General features: G+C 40.1%; 1 protein-coding gene across 1 annotated transcript in view; it reads right to left on the bottom strand.

Annotated features, from left to right (window-relative positions):
• DLGAP1 (DLG associated protein 1) overlaps positions 1 to 21,877 on the bottom strand; it is a 174,292-nt gene that overhangs the window by 46,542 nt on the left and 105,873 nt on the right. The window contains exon 4 of the mRNA XM_026671857.2: positions 4,131 to 4,308. Within this exon, the coding sequence (XP_026527642.1) occupies positions 4,131 to 4,308 (178 nt within the window). The remainder of the gene's footprint in view (positions 1 to 4,130; positions 4,309 to 21,877) is intronic.

Here is a 21,877-nt window from a genome sequence, read left to right as displayed (position 1 = left end):
TGGATGATCTGAGTTATTTGGACATTCCCAGTTGAAACAAGCAAAAATGGCTGAGTATAACTACATATACCTATCAATTGTTTTAAAGGACTGAGGATTATTCATATATGAAAAAATATAAAAGTAACTTGACTCCAATGAAAATGGGATATTTAAGGATTGTGTATGGTAACAGAAGAAGGAATTGAATCAAGAATGATACTATTACTGAATGGATCCAGATTAAATACAAAAGTGAGGATCAAATTGTAAAAACAAATATATGAAGGAAATGATAAAGAGTAGCGAGAAAGACCAAAACATTATGATCGGATGCAGTTCATGAAATCTTTCTCAAGAAAGCAGAAAAATAAAGAAAAGTCAGTGTGTAAGATGGCCTATGAGTTTGATGGATGCAAAGATGGCTTGCAAGAATAAAGACATATAAAGTATATGAATGGTACTGGTAAAAGGAGACTTTGTTTGTTTCCTTTTCTTATTTTTTTCCTCATGTCATTAATGTCTAATTATTTTTTACTCCCATTACGTATTTGCATAAAACTGCTTATATCCAAAAGGAATAATGTGATATAGATGTAGATCTAGCTACAAACATATGGGTATGGATTATATAAATACATCAGGAAAAAATCCAGATTGCATTCCTCCTTACCACAAAAACAACATTAATGAGTCTGGTTCAGATTGAATAATTTGGTTGAGATTAGATTTAGATTAGATTTATAATCAACTAAGGGCTCATTTAGGGGTCTGCATTGCTTGCAGAGACATCCACGGGGGATTTAATAACAAGCGGGTGACAAAAAAAGTCTTACCATTGCACCACAAGCTCTATCCACTTTATATATGCATTATAGTGTTGTATACCTATGAAAAATGTGGTATTTGCAGTGTGGAAAGTGAATCATTTTCACAAAAGTTTTGAATCCTTCAGATATTTCAAATTTTGGTATATATGAGCCATCTATATTTCTCTACCCAGGCAACATCTGAAATAAATGAATCAAATATTTCATTTCCTTTTTTTTGTTGTTGTAAATTTTATTTGAGTTTTCACAAAGAGAAAAAAAAATACAAATAAAACATCTTTTTTGAAAGTAGCGTAATCCCAGGTTACATTTCTTCGTACAGACACAAATTCAGGTTCATGCTCATTTTTATATTCTATTCCATATCTTATTACTATTTTACATTTTCTGCATAGCTTCTCCCCTCTTTTAATTTTCTCAATTTTATTTTAATTATCTCATCTCAATTCAAATCATTGTATTTATATTTTTTGTCTGTCCTGTTTCAATTATCTATTATCTTTTCTCATTAAACAAAATTTCTCCTGTAGTTACTGATTGGAGTATAACGCCTTTATATCTTTTCCCTAAAGTTGTAACATTCAATATAATACATAACTTCCATTCGGATTCTGCTTGGTACATTCTTAAAATACACACTGTATTCTTAAAAAAAGAAAAAATATAAATGTATATAATTAAAACAACATTCCATTCCAATTCAATTCTATCATTAATATTAATATTCATTAAAGTCTTAACATCTTTAACATTACTTTTCAATTAAATATCATACTTCTATGGGAACAATTATAAGCTTTCCATAGTTAATTCCCACCCCTTCACTTATATTTTATAAAACATTAACTAATTAAAATGTTCCCGTTCCTTCCTAATTCAATTTTCTCATTTATTTTATTTCACTTATTTTATTCACAAACATTTCACTAAATTACACTAACTATTTTATCCCTCATTTTAATCATACGTTGTTTCCAATTTTCTAAAGTTATTTCTATTACTAATATAACAATACAATCTTATGTACCTTTACAGAATCCCTTTTTCAGTTAGATTTTCACCCATTATCTTGGACTTCCGGTTTGAAGGGCTTCGGTGACAGACAGAAATCCGCGATCGTGCACAGTTTCTGCCTGGGCTTGCTGCTGGAGCGCCCCAAGCTGGTTGGTTTCGGGGCTAAGCCACCCGGTAGAGGTGTGAAGAGGGGGGAGACCGCCAGCAGGGTTGAGGAGAGCTGCATCTCTCCTCCTCAGCTGGCCATTACTCCCTTTCCCGAAGGCGGTTGTAGCGGTGGTCAGAAATGGCCACCACAAAGGAGAACTTGACCAGAAAAGAATGTGCAGGAGGAAGATAAGAAGTGAAAGTTTTGGCTGACCGGGTTAAATTGTAAAAGCAACAACTAAGGTACCCTGGAATTTAAACTTACAAAAAATAACATCGCTCCCAAAGAAGAGTCGGAAGAAGCGAAGGAAAGTGAAAAGGGAAAGGTTTGGCGCTTTTTTCTTCTTCTCTCTCCTTCCCTATACTGACAACTAAGAGACTTAAATAAGAAATCGGAAAAATCCGCTTTGACATCAATAGGCAATTAAGCTGAAAATAAAACAAAATGCCAAAGGGATAATAAAGATTTCTGGACATTAAAATTTTTCTTTTTCATAAGCAGGAAGGGAGAGAAAAAGAATAGGGGCAGGATCTGGAAGAGGGAGGAGACTGCCTGGAATTAAAAAGAATCTACAGTAAAACTTCAACAAGACTTCTAAAAGATACATTTTAACTGAAACTTTGCAACTAAATAGTAATCCCAGGAAGAGAAAGTGAAAAAAAAAGAGCAAACAGCTTGCGTGTATTTGGATTATTTGGTGATCTTTGGATTCTTGGTAATTATATTTGAATGACTAAAATCAATTGGGTGGTTGTTTAAAAATTTATACAATGGCACCACTTCTGGATGAATTGAAAATGGAACTTAAAAAGTACAAAGAAGATGCACAAGAAGGGAAGGGTTCTTTTGGCTTTGTTTTTCAATTCTTAGAAATGGAGATTTGGAACTATGAGAAACAACAAGAAAAGACTGCAAAACAAAAAGACTGGGACAAAGAAGAAGCCATATTTAATGAACAAGCAATTTTATGTGGGGAAGAAAAAGGAAAGGGGGGAAAGAGAATGGAGAATTTAAGACTTAAAAAAACAACCAAAGAAAAGAAAAATAATTCAAAAAATAAGTATAATACTGGAAAGCAACAGAAAAGGGGAATACAGAAGAGAGAAATAGAGGTAGAGAGACAAGGGGGTAAAAAGGGGAGAGAGAAGAAGAGAGGGAAGAAGGAAAGGAAAAGAAGTTACAAAGGACTGGAGCAAGATATAGAGAAACAGGATCTATTTAGAGAAATATTTCATTTCTAAAGCACACTAAAAGCATAGATTAATGTTATGCCTACATTAATTGGCTTTCATGTGCAGGAATGTTTATGAAAAAATGTTAATTCAACAAACAATATGTACAATATATGAATAATTAAGGGTGTGTTATTGTGTGCAAACCTATAATCTTACATTTCATGAATCAATGATGCCTACCAATCATGTGTCAAATATTAGATGTGAATTATAAATACAATTAGAAAAAAAACCAAGTTGGTCAAATAGACAGGAACTGAAGACACTTCTTATCAGGGATGCCACCTGGTTTATGGCCAGGGTACAACATTTTTGGCTTGGGGATTCTATGCAGCCCACCACAACCGTTTTTAAAAATATCCCCTAAAGTGGGTGAGGACCAAATATATACCCTTTTTTAATTGAGAAGGGACTTAAAAGGGCCCAGTGAACAAGTGAAATCCTGAATATATATTTAGCTCTTAATATTCCCTCTTCGTCCCAACCGATATGTGAAGTAAACCCCTGATGTACCATCCAAAAGTGGTACATTTCTTAACTGGGTGGAAGTTGCTTGGTGGCCACTCTGCCCTTATCACAATGTTTTTCCCAAATACTATACAGTAATTTATATTTTCCGATATATGAAGAAAATAAAAAGTCCATATTCAGGAGGAATATTTGTGTATGGCACCAACCACCAATTTTATACAGTACCATTTTGAGACTCTTGATCATGTCAATGATTATTCAATAATATTATTGAATATTAAAAACTGACATTTATATAGCTAAGGGATTTTTAATAATATACACTGTCATACATTTGTTTTATTGCATAATTGTGCATACATCTTTTTCTTATATAGATTCTATATTTAACAGAGTTGGATGGTATTTTTGTATTAACATTATTATTATTATTTGCATAAGTATGTCACTCACCTGACTAATAGTGCTCATCGCCCTCATGTAGCTTTCATTTCGGGAACGAAACTTAGGAGATGTAAGCAGAGCTGCAGGATCCAAGCTATCCAAACTCCTATTGATTGAAACTTCACTCACTGCCCTCAAGTAACTGTGGCTTCGGATTTGAAGTTTTGGAGAATGTTCACCAGATATCCTTAAAGGAAAAAAGCAACAATAAGTCACTCAGCCATATCTACATTTCATCCCTAATAATTAAGGACCATACTATGTACCACAGCAAAATAACCACCAAAATATTCACACACACACAAAATCTACCCAGTGACCCATAGTCATAGATCTGAAACCCCAGAAAGGGGACTGTTCCTATTCATTTGTTCAGATAATTTTTGCAAGCATGAACACCAATTGTCAAAACAGTATCATTCAGGTTTGTGTGCTTTTCTAATATTGTTTTTATGTTTTATGTGTTAATTCATTGTTTTTAAAATGTTTTCAACACTTGGTAAACCACACAGAGTTGCTAAGATTGGGCAGAATAATATTTTGGTTCATAACATAGTCAGCCAGATATTCAAACTGGATTTGGCATTTTTATCCATAATGTTAAGGGTACTGTGGCAGGATGTAAGCCGAATAAAGCTGCCTTTTACAACCGACCAATGGTAAATTTGACAATGCCAATGATGTTCAAGTGGTGCTCCAGTTGTTTTGGGATGCATCCAAGGCACCCATTACTATTGGTACTACCTTTGCTTTCTTTTGCCACAGACATTCCATTTCTATTTACAGGTCTTTGTATTTTGTTATCTTCTCCAGTTCCTTTTCTTCGATTCTATTGTCTCCAGGTTTTGCCATGCCCACTATCCAGACCTTCTTTTTTTTTGCCTTTCTTATCAACAGTGTGGTGTTTTCTGTGGCATGGGCCTTTTAAATTTGAATTCTAAAGTCTCAGAGCACTTTGGCTTCTTCATTTTCTATTACTTTCTCTATTTTATGGTCCCACTAGTTCTTGCTTGCACACAAATGGTATTTCTTGCAGGTCTTCCAATGCCCCATTGTTGTTACTTTATAATGCTGTTGTTTTCAATCAGTCTGTGCAATCTTCTTGCAGTAGCTAATTAGATGATCCACTGTTTCTTCAGCTTCTTTGCGGAGGTGCCACTTGCTGTCTGTTGCTGTCTTCTCAATTCTGGCTTTGTATGCATTTGTGCAGTCAGAATTAATCTATCTCTTTCTTCAACTTTCCTGTTCTTAGCCATTGCCAGTTCTTGTTATTATCTGCCTTGCGTGCTATTTTTTTTTTAAAAAATGTACTGGCCATGTAGTACTTTGTCTGCCTCTTTTCTCTTCTTCATTTAGTTTTTCTTGTAAGTCATTTTGGTTTCTCCAATATTCAGTAAGTCTTCCTGGTATGCTAGCGTCAATGCATCTTTTTCACTATTCTTCAGATATTCTCCCAATGCCTTTTTTCTTTTTCAACCATCTGATGTACTTGCAGCATTTCATGGTAAGTAGAGTCTGTCAATGGCACTGAAAGGAGGAAGACTATGATTCATTGTCTTTACTTTTCTGGTTTTCCTATCCAGTGCTTTTAGTGCTGCTTGAGTCAAGTCCACAATTCTAGCTGTGTATCTAATGACTGAAATTGTCCAAGTGTTAATTGCCTTGATGGCATTTCCTCCACTGACTTTGGACTATAAGATCTTCTTTACGCTCTTGATGTATTCACTTCTAAACCTTTTCTTCACTTCAGTGTGCTTGAGGTTGTCAGCTTGAAGGATGCCCAGGTATCTGTAGTAATCATCTTCATCCAGACTCTTGATGTTGTCTCGATAGGGCATCTTGATTCCTTCAGTTTTCACTATTTTGTCCCATTGGATGGTGAGCATGGCACATTTGTCCAGTCCAAACTCAGTTCAATAGGGTTGCAACTTGAATTTGAATTCTTTCCTGAAGAATTTGCATTATTCACTAGGCTTTTTAAAAATCCTTTCCAAAATGGATTTGCTACTCACCTCTTTTTTGTGGCATGACTGAAGCAAGATTTTTCTGTTTTAAAAATGAGGGTTAATTTGTAGAGCGCTTCAATATTTTTACCCAAAAGAACCCACAGAGATTTGTGGTGCCCTGTATATATCTAACAAACCTGCTGTTTTGACAGCCTGATGATTGCTGGCTTATATAACACAATCTGATATAAACCATTATATATGAAATAATGGATAATGGATTTGAACAAATCTGCTGTTTAATAATGGATGAAGTAAACTTGCAGGAACTACAAAAGCCTAAAAGAAAAACCAAAATGATTTCTATAGGTTATTTTTTACTGATTCTCATTCATCTTATGTCAAGCACATACAATCATTCTAAGAACTATCATTTTAATCAAGCTGTAGTATAGATTGAAACATAAATATAGTCTTTCAACACACACAAAAACACAACAGAGAGAGAGAGAGGGAGACAGGGAGAGAGATTGATTTAAGGCAGCTTAATGTAAATAGGCAATTTCAAACACTGATTTAGTTTGAAACCAGTTTTTTTCTATATTCAATTCGAATATTTTTCAAATGAATGTACTTGCTAATTGTACATTTTAAAATATGCTTGCTAATCAGGAACTATCATGAATAGAAACAACTTTCAGTTGATAACCTTTTCGAAATAATTGATAATTTAGTTCATTTGTTTTTAGTGCTGTATAAATTTACTTAGATGAGAAAGCAATGAGAAATTAAAGCATTTTTGTGAGCTCTTTCGGTACAAGGATTTTAAAAGTAAAGATAGGTATTCTAAATATGATTAAAGTACTTTGCATTTTGAGGGGGATGTCAGGCTATACATTCTATTAATGTTATTCTGCAGTGCTCCATTTTTCATTTTTAATCAAAAGCATAATTCAAATTTAAACTGGAGCTATCAATATGGGGAGAATAAGTTTAATTCTGTTCTCTACAAATTATGCATACTTCAGAAAAATTAAAAAAAATCTTTTAAAATACTGCATGAGAAAGGACAAAGAATTTATAAATTGACTTTAAAAACAGAATAGTGGAAGCTATCATATTTCCCCGAAAATAAGACTGGATCTTACATATTTTTTGGACCAAAAGACCCATTAAGTCTTATTTTTTTGGGGGGGATGTCTTATTTTGTGGCCCACCATCAGCTTGCCCGCATCCGCGTGGCAGGGCTTCCAGGGAACATTACCCGATGAAGAAATGATGGAGACCCGAAGCTTCATCTGCTTGCAAATGGGATGCTTGGAAATGGAGTTAAGCGAGTTGGGATCGCCTGACTCCCCCCATCCCCAATCACTCAATTTCAATGCGCCTCATTTGCAAGCGGACTAAGCTTCATTTCCCTCTGGGTGAAAAGTGCATAGCAGCCAGGTGGAGGCAGAGGCATGGGGAGAGGCAGGAGACCATAAAATGTGTGTTGGAATCACCTGCATCCTCCCTTCCTTGTGTCTCTGCTGTTGTGGCCAGCCAGCTGCCAGTGGAGCTGGTGGCAGACTTGGACGATGAGGAGGTTGGGAGGAACTTGGGCCAGTTCTGGAGTCTGGGGAAGGCTCTGATGGATGCTCTGCATCGGACACAGAGACAGAGCCAGAGCCGTCTAACATTTCCCAGCAGCTGCCTTTGGAGGCTGATATGAGTGAGGAGGAAGAACAGCTGGGGCCTGTTCCTGATGCACATATGCGCAGAGCTGTTAGGAGAAGGAGACAATGGAGGACAAGGAGTTGACTCGGGAAGCAAAACACATGTAGACACTGAATGGCCCCTACCTGGCTGGGGACTAAATAGAAGAAAAGGGGAGTGGTTGTCATAGGAAACAAAAGTTCATATTTCTGAAGATTTTGCTCATTGTATTTTGTGCCGCAGAGACTGCTTGTCAGGATTTAACTTGCAGCCTTTCACTTGGGAGCTCATGGCCTTGCAATTATCGCAAGGAACTGATAAGGTCTGCTACTGCAGTTAACTCTTTGAAGGACTATTGCCTGGACTTTTCAGTGGGTGAATGCAATTAATTCACAAGAGGTAAATAAAGAGTGGGTTTTTTTTGGACAAGGAGTCTGTTTCTTGCTTTTGCTAAGGCTGGGTCAGAACATCTGCCTCCACCTGGTGCCAGTGCCATCATGCAAGCCTCCCGTGAGCCTTCTGTAAGCCAGGCAGCTGTGCAGCACGTCCAGATTGCTTGTCTCCCTCCCGCCTCTGTGCTCAGACTTATCTGCGCTATGCCAAAGTGCTGGTGGGCTGCGGCTGCTGCTGGACCCTGTTGGCCCTCTTGCACTCACTGCCTCTTGTGCTGGCCACTTTCCCTGGGCTTATTTTGGGGTAGGGCTTATATTAGCCCTCCCCCAAATCAGACTAGGGCTTATTTTCAGGGAATCACAGTACATGCTACATAATATATATGTGTGTGTTAAAACAACTTCCAACATGCACTGAAATATGTGCTTTTTCTTTATGAAAGTTTTCAAATAATCAGCTTAACTTTAACTTCAGGAATATTTAAATAAGTATGCTTTTAAGGATGGAAATGAAATTATGCCAGATGGTAGTGCTGTTGCTTGTCCCAACTGCCCAAAATCAAACAGAGTCATTAAATGAGACATCACATGACCAGGATTTACATCATTTTGCCAGCTCCTCCACTGACTTTGCTGTCAGAAGCTGACTGGGAAGGCTACAAATGGCAATCACATAATCTTGGGAGGGTCTCTGACAACTTGTCGCAGCCAACTCACCTTGGCAAATTGTCAGAGCCAATTTGCCGCAGGACAAGAATTACACTAATATTAAAGAAATAATCCAATAGATTCATTAAAGAAAGGACACCAAAGGAGGGACAAAATAAATGTGAATGACAAAAATTGAACGAATAAAATGGAATTGTTGAATTGTCCCACAGCAAGTTGTCCTGTAGTGAGTTGGCTATGGTGAGTTGTCCCGTGATGAGTTGGCTGTGGTGAGTTGGCCACGGGCAAATGAGCCATGGCGAGTTGATAGTGGCGAGTTGGCTATGATGAATTGACTGTGGAGAGTTGTCCCATTTCGATCTTAGGATGCTACAACCATTGTAAATATGCAAAACCTGCCAAATACCAAATACAAGTATGAGGACTGATCATAAGTCACTTTTTTCAAGTCACTTTGAAATGGATGCCCTGTTATGTGAGAACTATTATAATACTGTTAGAAGCATCTTAATCAAGTAGGATACTCTGCTTAAAAAAGTTCTAATGCAAGAGCTTTCTTTGGTGTGCAATAAATCAAAGCCATAGGCTTTAACATGTTAAGCATTCATTGAAGTCCCAAGCTATGTTTCAGTCAAAAAGAGTTAGTGACCAGCAGAGAGAAAAAGGCTTTTCTTTCTCTCTGAAATGGATCTCTTCTCTTCACTGAGAAATTAACAAGTTACAAAGTTCTGGAAACAAATGAAAGGACTCTGATATGGGGAAAAAACATGGAGGAAAGCAGCTGCGGACACATCCATGATTGGAAAAAACAAGGAGCCATTTTTTCATGTTCTGATTTTATCATCATTCTAAAACATGGATTGAACTGATTTCTGAAGTAGCTATTTGACGTTAAATTGTTTTTGCTTAAAATGATGATGTGGCAATTGCACATGTGGTGCTGAATGTCAAGAGCCACGGATATGTATCTACATAAATCCTACTGTGGCTGTCCTTTATGGAAGCTAATTACAAACACGTTGTCTACAAGTACCAAAAAAAGAAAGCTGTCTTTAAAACAGGAACATCACACTTTTCTCTAACCTTTAAAAGCTGCTCTGTTTTCCCTCAGTGGAATTGTGAGGTCCCATCTGTTCATATTTTTAACTGCTCATCCCATCAACACTCAGCAAACAGGTCAAATTTTGACAAATGGAGCCACTTTGAAATTATACATAGGAGAACTATACCGTTATAAGGAAATAAAAATCAACATCTAAAATTCAGTGTAGAATAATAAGTGAGGAGAGGAGGCTGCATAGAATGACAAGCTTCTTTTCTCCCTCATGACTGTTTGGACAGATATAATCTTAAAAGAACAGATGATTGGCAAGGAAAGGATTAATTATTAATAATGTGCAGATGTACTCTCATCTAATTCGAACTACCAATTCAAGTCAAATTTATTTTTTTGAATCATTGAACTGATTCAGAGACATCTTATTCAATCAGGAGATTTAACCATGTTGCCTTTGAAACAAATATTTGAATCAAATCTTTGCATAAACCTACCAAATACCTTCTCTCTCCTTTATGCTTTCAGTCTTAAATCAATCTGAAGTTCATTTTTGCTGTTTTTTTGTAATGTAAAGCCCAGGGACAGAGAAATCACAATATAATCTGTTCCTTCACCATAAGTATGTCGTATAAAAATTAATTCTTAAATGGACTTTGAGTCAGCAGGTGTTATGATGCCTCTAGAACTCACATGGTTTAATAATACAATAAAAGAAAGTCCATCTGCAGTACCAGATAATGTTTCCATTTAAAATAAACAAAATAAATATTCAAGATTAATGCAAATGTTAGTAGCTACAGCTATTAACTTCAAATTGGTTTATTTACCCATTTATTTTTGTTGTGAAATATGATGGGAACCTAACATCCAAATTCACTGCTATGACATACATGTCATAGTTCAAAATTCTGACTGTGAATTTGGATCAGTTGAAAGACCCCCTTGAGCTTGGGCGTGGCTTACATGAAACCCTACTTTTCCTTGAGTAAGTCTGACAATATTGAAATCATTCGGAAACCCTTTCTTCTGTCCCATGTTAAAAAATATTATTTAAATTGTACACTGAGTATTGTACTATATCAGTTGTCACCACTTTTTTAACATAAAGAGAAAGAGTGTTGTCTTACCTGAACGCTTCTTCTCAGCACGGCAATGAAGAATCCATGGATGGGTTGACACATGCCATTCTGCCTAGAGACTGAGTCCATAATTTTAGTCACACCCCTTGTCAACTGTCATTTTCCCCAGTTCACAATGAAGGTGCGGCATCTGAAGGACTCATTGGTGGCCTTGGCTCCTCCGGTGCTCATGTGCTGGATGAAGGACCTAACTGACTCCTAGAGAGGGAGTGGATTCTCCATTGCTGTGCTGAGAAGAAGCATTCAGGTAAGACAACACTCTTTTTCCAGCACGACAATTGGAGAATCCATGGATGGAACATACCAAAGCCTGGTGTCCCTATGGGTGGGGATTGGTGTCCCTATGGGCGAGTTCCCCTAGCTACATGCACTCGCTGAAGCAGCTGCCTCCCAAAGGCAGCCTCAGCTGAGGCAAAAGTGTACAACTTATAGTGGCGCACAAAGGGGGATGGTAAGGACCATGTCGCCACCCTGCAGATCTCTTCGATCGAAGCCTGCATTTCCCATACAGCTGTGGTTGCAGCGCTTTGAGTAGAGTGGGCGGTTAATCATCTGGGGACCGGAATCGACTGTGTCTCATAGGCCTTTGCAATACACACCTTTATCCAACAGCCTATGGTCAATGAAGTGACCTTTCAAGCCAGAGAGGAAGGTTGAAATGAGACAAACAGTGATTCGGATTTTCAGTGAGGCAAAGTCCGTTTCATGTACTTGCGTAAGGCCCTCCTTATGTCCAGAGTGTGCCATTTCTGTTCCAGTGGATGGGAAGGACCTAGACAGAAATTTGGCAACACTGTCTCCTGGGCCCTGTGGAACCAGGAGTTGATCTTGGGGATGAAGGAGGGGTCCAGACATAGAACCACCCTGTTGGTGTGGAAGGTGCAGAGTTCCTCTCTTACAGAGAGAGCAGCCAATTCCGAAATTCACATGGCCGATGTGATGGTGACTAAAAAGGCGACCTTAAAAGACAAAAACCACAGACTCGTAGACCGGAGACGTTTGAAGGGTGGTAAGGTAAGGGTGTGTAAAACCTTAGCTAAGTCCCAGGTTGGATATCTGTGAACAACAGGTGGCTTTGAATTTATTTCCCCCCTTAAAAAGGACCGCACCACCGGATGGTGCGCTATGGAGTCTAAGTTCCCATAAGTCAATACTGAAGACAAGGCTGCTACTTGTCTTCGGATAGTATTAGGGACTACGTGTTGAGGTAATTCCCCATTAGGAGAATGAGCACATACAGGGAGACGTATTTGAGAGTGGTGTTTGAATAATACACACAAACCACACAGATACACTGTACAATAAATGTAGGGTTTTACTGTCAATAAAGGTTTAAGCAAAGTTCAAAATAAGCAGTCCAAAGTCATTCACAGGTAAGATCAGTCAGTTTTCAGTCCAGGGATAATCCAAAGTCCAGTGTCAAAAACAGTTCAGTATCAGACTTACATCAAATCCATGAATATCAGTCAATTAGAAGGAACGGCAATACTCTCCAACAGAAGGAAAAACAGACTCACTGAGACACACTCTCTTCTGAGACTAAGATTAAACAACCCAGGTTTCTGGCTCCGTCTTATGGCCATTTGAGAAACCACACAGGTTTTTGCATTTTCTTAAAGAGACAGTATTAAAATGTCTATCCTGGTTTATATATTGTCCAAACCAAATAGCTGTTAGGTGATTTATATTCCTAACATTCTCCCCTTTTGGGTAGGACAATATATACAACCTTACATTCTAAGTCCATAATCTTCGCAGCACACCTTATGCTTTATAGAGCCTTGGGCCTTTGTAAAATGATCTGCTATATTGTTTTCTGACATACAGTATTCTAGCTTAATTATCTTACTTTGCACACATTGTCTCACATTTAAATATCTTAAATCTGTGTGTTTTGTTCTTGTTTTAACAGCAATATTTGAAGCCATCTGTATTGCTGATTGGTTATCTTCGTAAATAGCAATAGGATCTGTTACATTAATTCCCATATCAATTAATAATTGCTTATACAAAACTAAATCTGTACATAATAAAGATAAACATGAAAATTCAGCCTCCATTGTTGACAAACTTAGATGTTTCTGTCTAATAGACCTCCATCCAATCAACACTTTTCCCAATAATACGATAGTACCTGATGTAGATTTTCGTGTATTTATGTCTGTAGCAAAACTTGCATCAGCATATGCAGTTAAACTCAGTTCATCTTTAGACTCCAAATACAATGCATAATACATTGTTTGTTTCAGATATCTTAAACACACATTTAGCAGCTTGCCAGTGCCTTTCAGTTGGCTCAGCGTTAAATCTCGTTAATTGATTAACACTGTATGCGATATCTGGCCTTGACCAATTACTGAGATAAGATAAACTACCAATCAAGGACTGATAAATGTTCTTATCAAAAATAGGATTTTGAACATCACTATTGCTAAACTTCTGACTCATTGGTGTTTTAGCCAGCTTACAAAGTTCCATTTTAAAACTTTTTAGTAATTGGTTAATTTTATTTGCCTGTGAGATCTTGTATCCTCCCCTAGTTCTATCTATCTTTAATCCAAGATATTGTTTGATTTCTCCTAACTGTTTTATCTTAAATATCTGTTCTAACAGTGAGATTATTTTAGTAGCTTCTTGTTCAGTTTTGGTGATTAATGCTATGTCATCAGTAAACAATAGCAATGATGAAATTAAACCATTCCTTTTTTTTAAACAAACATGGATCAGCCATGCCAGCTACAAAACCTATCTTAGTTAATTCTTTAACTATACATTGGTTCCACTCATATCCTGATTGCTTCATGGCATAAAGACTCTTTTTCAATCTCCAGCAATCAGTTGTATTGTCATTTTTGAGACCTAAAGGTTTCTTTAAATATATAGTGTGTTGCAACGGTGCATGCAGATATGCTGTCTCTACATCCAAATGATTTACAATGTATTTCTCCTTAGCTGCCCACACTAATGCTGCCCTTAATGTAGTAGCCTTCAGACTAGGTGCAAACACCTCATCGTAGTCATTTGCTGTCTGATTAAATCCTTGTGCTACTAACCTGGCTTTATGGGTAACAGTCCCATCCACACCTGTCTTCAGTTTATAAATCCATTTACACCCTATGGCATGTTTACCAGATGGTAACTTAACATTTTCATATACCTCCAATTTTTTTAATGATTCTAGTGCCTTATCCATTGCTTTCTGCCAAGCAGCCTGATCCTTATCAGGATACTATTTTAGTTCACTATAATTACTTGGAACTGTGTTCACTTGGCATACAATGCTAGCCTGATATCTATCAGGTGTTCATGTTATTCGGGTTGAACGTCTTGGTAGACTACAGGGCTAACTGGTAGACTTTCCAGTGCCACCTGCTCCTGTTCTTCTATTTCTTCCTGTGCCTGTTCTCCTACTTCCTCCTGTGCTTGTTCTTCCTCTTTAATGGCTATTTGTGGTGTACTTATTTTATCTTTAGGGACTATTTGGGTGTCAATAATAACATCATTGCTGGATTTCTGTTCCAGTTTATCCCACCCAACGTGCTCTAGAAATTTTGCACTAGCACTACAATAAACATGAGCTGTGCCTTGATCCCAAAATCTAAATGATCCATGATTGGCCTCGTAACCCACAAAAAATAACTTCTTAGCTCTATGTTGCCCTTTCAGTCTTACTTGTGAGGGAATATGCACCTATGCTGGAGCTCCAAATGTGTGTAAATAACTTAAATTTGGCTTTCTGCCATGCCAATGAGTGAACGGCAATTCTCCAGTTGTTGTGTTAACTACATTGTTTAACACATGATTGCTACACATTATGGCTTCACCCCACAGTGTTTCAGGCAAACCTGAATCAGATAACATAGTGCGAGCCATGGCTTGTAATGTTTGCCCTCTTCGTTCTACAAAGGAGTTATGTTGTGGTCTGTAAGGTGCAGAACGTTTATGCTCAACACCAGCCAATTTCAACATTGTTTGGAATCTTTTGTTAACAAACTCAGTCCCATTATCAGTAACTAAAGTAATTACTTTACTCTTCATTTTTCTCTCTGCAAACCTTAGCCAGTTAAAGAAATGTTGGAATGTTTCTGTTTTGTTTTTCATAAGATAGCAGAAACCATATGGTGAGTAATGGTCCATAATACTCAAAATATAGCAGGCACCTCCTAAACTTGGTTTCTTAGGACCAATTATGGTCTTAAACCCACTAAGTCTGTTTGCTGGAGTAACCTTACTCTTCTCTTGACTACAAGCATTACAGTTTAAATACTTGCTACAGGGTTTCAATTTTACTCCCTCTGACAATTCAACAGTTTGTTTGAGCATTTTGAAATTAATGTGCCCTAGACGTCTATGCAGTAAATGTATACATTCATCATGTGGCTTAACATTGTTATAAACCGAGTTAGCCATCTTCAACTGGTTATCATGTATCACATATAAATCATTTTCTAATGTAGCAGTAACACTTTTACCCTCTTTCTCTATTATACAGTTATCTCACCTAAAGGTTACTACATAACCAAGATTAACTAAAGCTCTTACTGATAATAAATTAAATTTTAGTTTAGGTACATATAACATAGTTAAATGTTTGTTTATACAAGAACAATATGCAGTATCTTCACCTGATGCATTCATTTTCCATCCATTTGCCAATGATACATGTTGTTTACTTGTAGACATCTTTACAAACCTTTTTCTATCTTTAGTAATGCATTGCAATGCTCCACTATCAACAACCCACAAATCATGGTTTACAGTTGAATTGCTAGACATAGCTAAACTAATATTATTCTTGGCCTTCTGGTGTTTACTAGTATTCTGTTGTTTTCCCTTCTTACAGAATCTAGCTATATGTCCTCTAGCCCCACAAGAAAAACATTTCCTAACAGTATAGGCAGTTGAAGACAAATCCTCTTCTTGTGGCTGTTCCTTCCTCAGTTGGTCCCCATCCAGCCGTCTTCTTGCTTCTTCTAACAATCTTCCAGTTATGTCAGTCAATGTCAGTTTATCTCTGAGCAGGACTTCCAGTGAAGATACATAGTCATCATAACTTTCATCCAATGAGGAAAGAATGATGTAAACTTGATGCAGCTCTGAAAATATCAGTTCTCTTTCATGTAGCTCTTGAAAAGTTCTTTTCATGAAGTTCAAATGAGCTAACATATCTCCACCTTTCAGAAGACGTGCTCTAAACAGTTTATGTGTAAGATGTATGTGTGCACCTACACTGTCACAAACATAAATCCTCTTCAAATTCTCCCAACACCTAGCAGCAGACTCTTCTCCATGAATATGGACTAGCTGCTGGTCACTCAGTGTTAGTCCAATTATACAAAGAGCTCGTTCATTGTTCTGTTTAAAGTCAGCAAGCTTCTTGGCACCATCCTCATTATCTGGATCCCAAGCATTTACATCCGGTGGATCTTGAGCTACAGTCCATAACCCTTCTCTATGCAGAAGTAGACTGCACTTCATAGACCAGGAAACATAGTTTGTTCCATCCAACTGGGTTACCAGTGATAGACTTGTTGAAGTGTCTTGTGCCATCTTTACCAGGATAGTAACCCACAATTAAACAGTAAACAGCTGTCTGTATACAGTACTGTGCATTCACACTAACTCTCAGTTATCTGAGCCTGGTATGGCCTGGGCCCATGACCAGGCCCCATGAGCCTGGTATGGCCTGGGCCCATGACCAGGCCCCATGAGCCTGGTATGGCCTGGGCCTATGACCAGTGTTGAGGTAATTCCCCATTAGGAGAATGAGCACATACAGGGAGACGTATTTGAGAGTGGTGTTTGAATAATACACACAAACCACACAGATACACTGTACAATAAATGTAGGGTTTTACTGTCAATAAAGGTTTAAGCAAAGTTCAAAATAAGCAGTCCAAAGTCATTCACAGGTAAGATCAGTCAGTTTTCAGTCCAGGGATAATCCAATAACAAAGTCCAGTGTCAAAATCAGTTCAGTATCAGACTTACATCAAATCCATGAATATCAGTCAATTAGAAGGAATGGCAATACTCTCCAATAGAAGGAAAAAGAGATTCACTGAGATACACTCTCTTCTGAGACTAAGATTAAACAACCCAGGTTTTTGGCTCCATCTTATGGCCGTTTGAGAAACCACACCCAATTACAGGTTTTTGCATTTTCTTAAAGAGACAGTATTAAAATGTCTATCCTGGTTTATATATTGTCCAACCCAAAGAGCTGTTAGGTGATTTATATTCCTAACGCTAATCCTTTATCCAGACCCTCTTGCAAGAAATCTAGGATTTGAGGGATGGAAACTGCTGTGGGATCTAGACCTGACTTAACACACCAACTACAGAATGCCTTCCAAGTAGAATTGTAAATTCTGTTGGTGGAAGGTCTCCTGGAATCCTGTATCATCTGTATCACCCTTCTGAAAAGTTGTTGCTCGTCAGGAGCCACTTCTCAAGTGCCAGGCAGTCAGTTGGAGCCACTGAGGCTCCGGATGGACCAAAACCCCCTGGCTGAGAGAGATCCTGTCTTAAGGGATTCTCCAAGACTGGGACACAGAGAGACTGACGAGGTCTGCAAACCATGGCCTTCTGGGCCAATGGGGCGCGATCAGCAAGAACTCTGCCTTCTCCATGAGAAGGTTCCTGATTACTCCCGGTATGATGGGAGAGGAGGGAATGCATACAACAGGCCCCTGCGCCATGAACAGCAGAGGACGTTGACTCCCTCTGCTCCTGGAGTTGGAAACCTTGTGAAGTATCTGGGCAGCTGTGAGTTGGTTGGGGTGGCGAATAAGTCCAGGACTGGATGGCCGGACCTGTGGCACAGTTTCTGGAAGATGTCTGGATGCAGTCGCCACCCTGCTCTGACTGAGAAAGTCTCTGCACATTTGTCAACCCCAAGATGTGTTCCACCTTGATGGAACTCAGGTGAATCTCTGCCCAGAGAAATAGCTGGTCCACTTCATGCATGAAAGACCTCAAATGGGTGCCCCGTAGTGGTTGATTTGCGCTTTTGTAGCCACATTGTCTGTCAAGATCAATAGGTGTTGTCCCTCTATCCTGGCTTAGAAGTGACAAATGGTGAGGTGGATGGCTCGGAGCTCCAGCCAGTTGATGTTGTTCTTCAGGTCTGCCTGAGACCATTGTCCTTGTGCAGGCTGTTGCTGGAGATGGGCCCCCCATCCAAAGAGGCTGGCATCTGAGGTCACAGTCAGGCGGCTGGGCTCCTTGAATAATGTCCCCCTGGCTATTGCTGAGGATACCCACCACCTGAGGGACCTGAGCATCTCTAGTGGAACCCTGACCTTGGCACTGGAATTGCTGCTCCCTTTCCTTTGGAATGGTAGGAGGAACCATTGCAGGGTTCTTAGGTGCGATCAGGCTCATGGAACAATGGCTATACATGTGACCATCTTTTCCAGGAGTTGAGATAGAACTGCCAATGGAACCAAGTGTTCCATCCTGATTTGAGTGACCAAGGACTTGATGCTATCCTGTCTCTCCTGGGAAAGATAGATCTCACATAGCCTAGTGTCTATCACTGCTCCTAAATGGAGCAGTTGAGTGGTAGGTATCAGATGACTTTTCTGAAAATTTATGGAGAATCTGTGTTCCTGTAGAACATGGAATGTCATCTCCAGATCCTCCTGAGCAAGCTGGGGCAAGGACGATAGGATGAGAATATCGTCCAGGTAGCACTGGAGACACACAGGGATGGATCTGAGGTGTGCAGCCAGTGCTGCCAGGATCTTTGTGAAGGACCTGGGAGCTGAGGCTAGACCGAATGGTAGAGCTCTGTACTGGAAATGATGATCCGAGTAACAGAACTTTTGAGGTACCATCGGTGCCTGGGATGGATGGAGATGTGGAGGTAAGCCTCCGTCAAATCGATAGATGAAAGGAGGTCACCCTCCCTGATGCCGTCCAAGATAGACGGCAGAGAGTGCATTTTGAACCTCTTGTATGTCAAATGGACATTTAATCTTTTGAGGTCCAGAATTGGTTTCCATCGCCCTGTGGACTTCGGAATGAGGAAAACAATCAAGTAAAAACCATGCCCCCATTGATCTTCTGGGACTGGCTCGATGGCCTGGATGTCCAGGAAGTGTTGGATCGCCTTGTCCATGAGATCTCTCTGGGTGGAGTTCCTGGACGTGGGGCAACAGACAAAGTGCCTTGGAGGAATGGAGAAAAATTCCAGACTTAGGCTGAATCTTAGAGTGTTCAGAACCCACAAGTCCGAAGTCATCTTCTCCCACTGGTGGGCAAATAGAGTTAGGCACCCGCCAATGGGTGGAGAGCTCTGGCAGTCACTTGAAGTGGCAAAAGGGGTGCCCCCTCCATGAAAGGGCCACTTGGCTTGAGGTTGCTGTTGCTATCTGAACCTATCCCTGAAGGAAGACCTATTCTGTTGGTCAGACCTGGGGGGAAAAGGATGCTGAAAGGAGGAGTGATCAGTAACATTGTCCGATTAGTGAAAGGAAGGTCGATGCCGTAAGGCGAAGTCTGCCTATTAACTCTCCTAGTAACGGAGCACAAGACTTTATGCTTGTGCTTGCTCTCTGTTAGAAATGGGTTCAAGGCCTCTTCGAAGAGGGCTGAACCCTTATAGGGAGCAGAAGCCAACCTCCATTTGGTTTTGGCGTCTGCCTGCCATTGGCGAAGCCACAAAAACCTGCGGGAGGTGTTGTTAGAGGCAAGAGCCCTAGAGGATAAACAGGCACCATGCAATGAGGAATCAGCCAAAAACTCAGCTGCTGCCATCAGTTTATTAATGTCCTGGTGGATGCATGTCTTCTCTGGAGGAACTCTTGCCTGTAACTCCTTGAGCCAAAGTAAGGAGGTCCTTATGAAAAAGGAGGTGTCAGTGACTGCCTTAACTGCCCATGCATTAGCTAAATGTGTCCAGCGGAAATTTATTTCTGCCTTCCTATCCTCGGCCTTCAGAGCCTCAGCAATGTCCCCAGAGACCACTGAGGGGGAAACAAAGAAGGCCAGAGGATCATCCATTGAAGGCAACTCCAAGGTATCTGACAAGGAAGGAGCCATATTGAAGTGCCTCCTATTATTGCTGCCTAGCTTGGGAAATGTCCCAGGCTGGCTCCACTGCCTCTGAACTACCTCAAGGAAGAACCTGCATAATGACTGGTTCAGAGAACTCAGTCTTGTCTGACACCTGAGGTCCTGATGGTTCCACAGGTGTGGATGAAGGAGAACCAATTTGGGCAGTGTCCTTGGCTTTATGAACAATGCTGGACGGAAGAGTCCAGTGAAAGGAGGAGTATCAGGGACAACAAGTTCAAGCTCATCACCTGAGAAACCCTGGTCCAACTCCGCCTCCTCCAATACAGATGTCCTATTTCTGAATGAGTGGGCAGGGGATGTGGTCCTATGTGACCACTCAGCCTTCCTAGCATACAAATAGTGATGAGGTTGCTGGGAATGGGTCTCAGAAGAAACAGAGGCAGCCTGACTCCCGAGATGAAGGGTCTTGGCCACCCGCTGGGAGATAGCCTGTGAAACAAGGACTTTGAGTTCCTCAGATAGACCAGACTCTTGCCTCTCTACAGGGTGGAGTCCCGCCACAGTCGGGATAAAGGTAACCTCAGGGATTAAATATTTCTGCCTAAACTGGGGATCAGGTCCTACAATTGCAGGGAAACTGCTCTGTTTCAATCTGACCTTCAGCAGGAAAATTAGAAAAACGTTCCCTATCGCCCTCTGGTGACCAGCTCATAGGAACTGCAACAGTAGTCTGCAAAGCTGGCTGGGGGGAGAGGGGGGGGAGGGGAATAACTGCTTCAGTCAAGGCAAGAGATGAAATACTTTCCTGCTGAGCCTTCCTCTGCACTCTGGAAATTTGTTTCTCCAGAGCCTTCATTCTCCTGTCAGCATCTTTTTCTTCAGCTCTAGAAGGTTTTCTAGAGTAGATGGGCTTCGCTTTAATCTTGCCAGCTGCCTCCTGGTTGGCTGATCTGCCTCTTCTGGAGCTGGATCTCTTGTGGGGAGGAGAAGAAGAGGCTTCCTGCCCTGCCATGCTGTTGGCTGTCAGAAGCTGATCAGCCATCTTGACCGCAACTTAGCCCCTTTGCTGACTGCTGCTTGAAATGGGGCTAAGGAAGGCTGGACTGTGGCGGCACACCAGCACAGGCAGCCAGCACATTGTCCTGTAGCTGTCAGTTCCTAAAGCTGCCAGGAAAAAATAAATCTGGCATCAGAGGATGGCCAAGCCAAAGGAGGCCCCCAGACTAGCCTCCAAAACATAAGCGGTGCTAAAAAGTTGAACCGCTAAAGCTGCTAAAGCTGAAAAAACAATTAAAAGGCAAAAAAACAGCTGTTGAGAGGCTTGCGGCGCTTTAAAGAAGCGGCGCCTGGGCAAGCGGAGCCTCAGGTGAGTGGAGGGCTTCCCGCGTGCAGGAAAAAGCCTGCCAGACAGGGAAGGGAAGAAAGCTACAGGGAACTCTAAGGGCAAAAAAGGGGGAGGGAAAAAAAAGCCTAAGCTGCCAGCACCAATTGACAATTTGGAGAATCCACGCTTCTGGCTGGAGATTGAGGAGCCAATCTAGCTGCACCTCCTAGGGCAGGGGTAGGGAAACTGTATATTAGTCCTATATTTGTATATTAAACAGTCCCATTCAAGTCAAAAATTGATTTCCCCCACAACTGAAAAACCAGTAGGCAGGGATGGGGAACCTTTTATGGCTCACTCAGGAATTCTAGGAGTTGAAGTCCATAAGTGATAAAAGAGCCACGTTTCCCTACCCCTGTCCTAGGGCAAGGTTGAGTCGTGAACTGGGGAAAGTGACAATTGACAAGGGGTGTGGCTAAAATTATGGACTCAGTCTCTGGGCGGAATGGC

The sequence above is a fragment of the Notechis scutatus genome, chromosome 3, assembly GCF_049901735.1.
Source record: "Notechis scutatus isolate UNSWTSFEM ecotype Mainland chromosome 3, rNotScu1.2, whole genome shotgun sequence".
NCBI lineage: Eukaryota > Metazoa > Chordata > Lepidosauria > Squamata > Elapidae > Notechis > Notechis scutatus.
Note: the sequence above shows the minus strand (reverse complement) of the source record. Positions and strands in the feature narration are given on the sequence as shown.